Source organism: Sinocyclocheilus rhinocerous, unplaced genomic scaffold, assembly GCF_001515625.1.
Source record: "Sinocyclocheilus rhinocerous isolate Xijiao unplaced genomic scaffold, SAMN03320098_v1.1 scaffold470, whole genome shotgun sequence".
NCBI classification, from domain to species: Eukaryota; Metazoa; Chordata; class Actinopteri; order Cypriniformes; family Cyprinidae; genus Sinocyclocheilus; species Sinocyclocheilus rhinocerous.
This window is the reverse complement of record NW_015637537.1, coordinates 456,974-463,100: the sequence shown is the minus strand read 5'-3', so window position 1 is coordinate 463,100 and position 6,127 is coordinate 456,974. Positions and strand designations below refer to the sequence as shown.

Genomic DNA, 6,127 nt, shown 5'->3' with positions numbered 1-6,127 from the left:
TGCATGTCAGAGCACAAACCAAGCCATGAAGTCCAAGGAATTGTCTGTAGACCTCGGAGACAGGATTGTATCGAGGCACAGATCTGGGGAAGGGTACAGAACAATTTCTGCAGCACTGAAGGTTCACAGAAGCATGTAGTCTCTGTTACCCTTAATGGAAGAAGTTTGAAACAACCAGGACTCTTCCTAGAGCTGGCCTCCTGGCCAAACTGAGCAATTGATGGAGAAGGGCTTTGGTTAGACTGGTGACCAAGAAGCTGATGGTCACTCTAGTTGAGCTCCATGATCATATATGCAGATGGGAGAAACCTACAGAAGGACAAACATCACTGCAACACTCCAAGTTCTTTCACGTTGTCATTCTGGGGTATTGTTTGTAAAATTGAGGAAAATAATAAATTTGATCCATTTTGGAATAAGGCTGTATGTAACATGACAAAATGTGGAAAAAGTGAAGCGCTGTGAATAATTTCCAGATGCACTGTAAAATACCTTAAAAAGTAGCATTGCCTATTTCTCAGGTGTTTCGCATTATTTTGTCCAACCTCTGTATATTCATTTTGCCTTGTGACACATTTGAAAATTAGGTATTTGTTTTTTGAATGAATGGTCTTTTTGTTCTTTGTGTCAGATTTGACCGGATGGGTTCTGGGGGTCCGCTCTTCATTGACGTCACTTGGCATCCGGCTGGAGATCCGGGCTCGGATAAAGAAACATCCTCCATGATAATAACAAGCACAGCGGTCAATTACTGCGGCCTGGAGAGCGTCCTGCATTTGACATGCTGCAATCAGACACAGGAGAAAATCACAGCCCATTTAAATAAAGCCAAGCGGCTAGGCCTAAAGAATATCATGGCCTTGAGAGGAGGTATGAACAGTGACTGATCTGAAATCTGTTACTTTGGTCCAAAATCAAATGAGCTCTATTTCAAACCCTTCTAAGACAGCATCGTAGTAGTCAGGGTTCCTCATAAGTGACTGACTTTAAACACTTGTGAATGGCAGCTAGAGTTTTACTGTAATGTATGTAAAATTGTCTGTTTTTAAATAGATTGAATTTCAAACTACATTTGAACTATTGATACTTTTTGGTACTAAATAAAATTACATTAAAAAAAATCTGCATTTCGTAAGTCCATCCGCCATCATCGTGCGTCATGAGCGAATCTTATTGTCCTTTTTTCTGCAGATCCTATTGGGGAAGATTGGGTGGAGGAAGATGGCGGTTTTAACTATGCTACAGATCTGGTCAAGCACATTCGCTGTGAATTCGATGACTACTTTGATATCTGTGTTGCAGGTGAGCATTAGAAAGACGAGCAATTAATGGTGTTTGCTAAATTGCTATTACCTGGTGGATGATAAAGTTATAATTAGTCATAAATATTTCCCTGTTGAGCTGATTTACTACATAAAGTTGGCAAAAAAAAAACATAGACTTGCATTGAAGTAGAATCTGTTTGTTCATGGTCATTTTTGCATGCAAATCTTTTAAATTCACCAGTTCAAACCTATCACAAATGTAATGATAGGTTACCCCACGGGCCACCCAGAGGCGGAGAGCTACGAAGATGACCTCAGGCACCTGAAGGAGAAGGTTGATGCTGGTGCGCACTTCATCGTCACCCAGCTCTTCTTCAGGGCAGAAACCTTCCTCAAATTTGTCAAAGACTGTCGGGCCATTGGCATCACCTGCCCCATTCTCCCGGGAATCTTCCCTATTCAGGTACATGAACACACGAAAAGTCTGACCAATCACAGCATCTCAGCGATGTGGACGTCATCCAATTATCTTAACCAAACACTGGTCATATGATGTCATGTCATTGCAAAAGACCAATAAAGGTCCACTCTTAATGCACCTTATCAAACGACATAATGGATTGTCCTGGAATTTATGCAATGGTGTGATTAATGCATTTATTGCACTACATTTTAGTACAAATAAAGGTCATACAGAGTAGTGTTATCGGACAAGACTACTGGTTATCTAATACAAACTACTGGTTATCTATAAGCCAGCATCGTAGTTTTTGACCTATATATTGTTTCAGTCATTTTGACCCGGATAGGGTTTTCTTTTACCTGAAAATTATTCATTTTTGACCATGAACAAAAATTAGGTAAGGGATTACGATGTTGGTGGAGGGTTGAAGGCAAAGATTACCTCATGTCTCATTCAGCCGTGAGAAAACTTGACAGTACAAAGCGCGTAATATTACAATAAAGCTTCTCACTCAGTCTGCAATAGTGTAATGAAACGCGCTGATGACGTATCATGTCTGCGCGAACCGTGTGTGCAGAGGTATGCAAATACATGCGTTAATATACAGGAGAAATACGATTGGACGAACATTTTCCTATGCTTTCCACAGATGATATAAATACATGCGTACATACATACACATAGAATTACACAGTGCCCCTTTTGACATTCCTGTTCTAAAGTCATACAGTAGCCTCGTGTGAGAAACCTCAAGTTGAAATTTAAGCAATTATTTACATTTTCCCCTCTGTTGAACTTAATTTGTGCATATGATCATTCAGACTTGTTGCGATAAATTCTGTTTAAAATAAAACACCGTTTCTTCATGTAATCTCAGACAGACTGATGATGAGGATCAGATCAGATCTCTGTGTGGAGCACTGGCTGCTGTCAGACAAAAATCTCACTGGATTATTACAATTAATGGCAAAATGAATGTTTGGAAATGTAAACTGATATTTCCTACTGACACACTACAGCAAAACATAGAAATAACTGACTTAAAACCATTTTTAGCTGCTGAAAATACTAGTGTTCTAATCATTTTGGCCACTGTACAAAAAAAGCATTCTGGAAAATATAATGGAGGAAGTTTAGATGTCAGTGAATTCCTCTTTGATTTCAGTGGACCGTACAGAAGACTTCATATTGATTCTCTTTTTTGTTATTCTTCAAAGTTTGAATCTCCGTTGTTTGCGCAGGGGTATCACTCACTGCGTCAGCTGGTCAAACTCTCCAAACTGGAAGTGCCGGAGGAGATCACGCAGGTAATTGAGCCCATTAAGGATAATGACGCTGCCATTCGCAGCTACGGCATCCAGCAGGCGGTGGAGATGTGTAAGGTTCTTCTGGCCAGCGGAGAGGTCCCGGGCCTGCACTTTTACACGCTCAACAGAGAGGTGGCCACCATGGAGGTGCTCAGACAGCTGGGCTTATGGGCAGAGGATCCCCGGTGAGTGACTTCATTCTGAGAAAGCGATAAACTGCTCCTGTTCTTTCTAACAGGAAATACATTCACTACTTCCTGATGCACATTGGCGATAAATCAGCACTTGCCCACATGAAAAATGGATTGTAGTTTAATGCCCTTGATTAATAAAGAAATACCCTAAGAGACTGTGCATTACAGTGATTTTACCATGGCATGACATGAAGGCATGTCATGGGGCCTGTAACTGGGGCTTCAAGTTTTTTATTTACAGTATAATTTTGGGGTAAAATATGGCCTGGAAGTGCTTTTGACAGGCTTCATATGAGTCCCCTCTTTGCATTAATCTTGTTACCTTTAGGCGACCTCTGCCCTGGGCCGTCAGCGCTCATCCGAAGCGTAAGGTAGAAGACGTCAGGCCAATCTTCTGGGCTTCCCGACCCAAAAGCTACATCCACAGAACGCAAGACTGGGATGACTTTCCCAACGGAAGATGGTAAATGCATTGAAATGTTTCTTTTCTGACCTTTTGTGTGTGTGTGGTCCAAGATGTAGAGGCCAAAAAAGTTCATTAACATGTCTGCCATCTTATCAGGGGTAACTCCTCGTCACCAGCCTTTGGCGAGCTGACAGACTACTACCTGTTCTACCTGAAGAGTAAATCTCCGAAAGAGGCCCTCCTGCAGATGTGGGGTGAGGAACTAATGAACGAGGAGAGTGTTTATGAAGTCTTCACCAACTACATCACCGCCCAAACCAACCGCAATGGACACAAGGTAGAGTTGTACAGCCAGTATCAGTATCAGACTACACTGTGGTAGGTGTATTTATGTAGGCACAATTGATTCATGTGAAGGAACATCAAGTAATACACAAATATAGAGCACAACGTGACCCAAACAAGTCAAGACAAGGAAGAACTTATGAAGGGGTGTTGTTTGGAACAACACAAAGGAAGATAATTGTTTGCAGTTGCCAAGTAATGTCACAACTAGGTACATTTTGTACATTAATGTTGAATTCAACTGATGTGCAGAGGTCTGTTTATCAGCAAACGTGATTCATTCATTCTTAATTTACAGACAGAACTATCTGTTCTTATAATGTTGGTCTTACACAGTCTTTTGTTGTTCTTTTGTTACATAATGAGAAGCAGCTGTTTTTTACTTTTGGTTTGTGTTCAGTCTCCTAATAAAAGAAAATAATCGAATGAGAATTGCAATTTGTAACATTTAAAGGGATAGTTCACCCAAAGATAAACATTTTGCGATCATTTATTCACCCTTAAGTTGTTCCAAGACTGTATTAGTTCTTTCCTCTGTTAAACACAAGAGAAGATATTTTGAAGAATGTTGGTAACCAAACAGTTGCTGGTAGCCATTGATTTCCACAGTATGAGGGGGAAAAAACTAAGTCTAAGGGAACCAGAAACATTCTGGTTACAAAACCTTCTTCAAAATATCTTGTTTTGTGCTCAACAAAGGAAAGAAACTCATGCAGGTTTAGAACAACTTGAGGGTGAGTAAATCATTGCAAAATGTTCAATTTCGGAAGAACTGTCTCTTTAATTCCCTGGAATATACAAAGGGCATTTCCACATAGTTATTCAATATATGAACCACTTTTTTTTTTTTATCATACTGCCCCATTCATGTCAACATTTCAGTTCTGTATGTGTCACTACTCCAGTTTTGCTTGCATGATTGCTATCCTTCTGCTTTCCGTAGGTCATGTGTCTGCCGTGGAATGACGATCCTCTGGCTCCAGAGACCAACCTGCTGAAGGATGAGTTGGAGAAGGTGAACCGCAGAGGGGTTCTGACCATTAACTCTCAACCCAACATTAACGGCAAACCCTCATCCGACCCCATTGTGGGCTGGGGCCCTGCGGGGGGATACGTCTTTCAAAAGGTCAGCACAAACATATTCAACAGCGCTGTAAGACTAGATTACTCAAATGAAAATTCAGGCATCATTTATGTCATGCAATGTAAATTAAGATGTTTGCAAGAATGAGCAAACTGCTTTTTCCGTACAACGAAAGGAGACTGGATTTGTTAAGCTCAAAAATTATTTAAAGGTAGTCTGTATGACATGTATTGCATTCCAAGTCTTCTATTAGTGGTCGGCCGATATATCGGCCTTGAAACATGATATTTGGCATTTTTTTCAAACAATATTTTTTAAGAAAAAATCTTCTTAAAAATTCATTAAAATTAATAAAATTATATCTGCTTTATAACCGCCATCGGCCACCCTGCTTTCCAAGATATCGGCATCGGCTGTCAAAAAAAACAAAAAAAACTGTATCGGTCGACCACTACTTCTGATGGAAACTTAAGTCTTAATGCTTAAAGTCATCTTTTCCACTCTAAAATTCAACACTTTAAAATCTCATGCTTTGCGTTTAATTCTAGACAAAAACATAAACGTGTTTCATTGTAATCACTCTTTCATGGTTATTATTGTTAACTAAAAAAAAAAACTAAAACTATAAAATAATGTTCTTGTTACTTGCAATAAAATAAACATTAACTGTAATAAGAATAAAATAATGTATTAATTCAGTTAGTATGTTTAAAGGGTTAGTTCACCCAAAAATAAATTCTGTCATTAATTACTCACCCTCATGTCGTTTCAAACCCGTAAGACCTCCGTTCATCTTCGGAACACAAATTGAGATATTTTTGATTAATTCTGAGAGCTCTCTGACCCTCCCGTAGACAGCAATGTAATTGCCACGATCAACGTCCAGACACGTAGCAAGGAGATCGGTAAAATAATCCATGTGACATCAGGGGTTCGTCCGCAATTATACGAAGCTACGAGAATACTTTTTGAGCGCAAAAGAAAAAAAAATAACGACTTAATTCAACAATTCGTCTCCTCCGCATCACCCTGTAGCGCCATTTTGGAGAATATCCACTGAACG

The 6,127-nt window shown here is 39.7% G+C and overlaps 1 protein-coding gene across 1 annotated transcript in view; it reads left to right on the top strand.

The window, feature by feature from the left end:
• The first annotated feature begins 25 nt into the window (after positions 1-25).
• The window catches only part of LOC107748978 (methylenetetrahydrofolate reductase-like), an 8,124-nt gene continuing 2,022 nt past the window's right edge, over positions 26-6,127 (top strand). Inside the window, exons 1-8 of the mRNA XM_016564016.1 lie at positions 26-93; positions 632-870; positions 1,192-1,302; positions 1,535-1,728; positions 2,970-3,220; positions 3,558-3,692; positions 3,792-3,972; positions 4,924-5,106. Of these exons, the coding sequence (XP_016419502.1) occupies positions 26-93; positions 632-870; positions 1,192-1,302; positions 1,535-1,728; positions 2,970-3,220; positions 3,558-3,692; positions 3,792-3,972; positions 4,924-5,106 (1,362 nt within the window). The remainder of the gene's footprint in view (positions 94-631; positions 871-1,191; positions 1,303-1,534; positions 1,729-2,969; positions 3,221-3,557; positions 3,693-3,791; positions 3,973-4,923; positions 5,107-6,127) is intronic.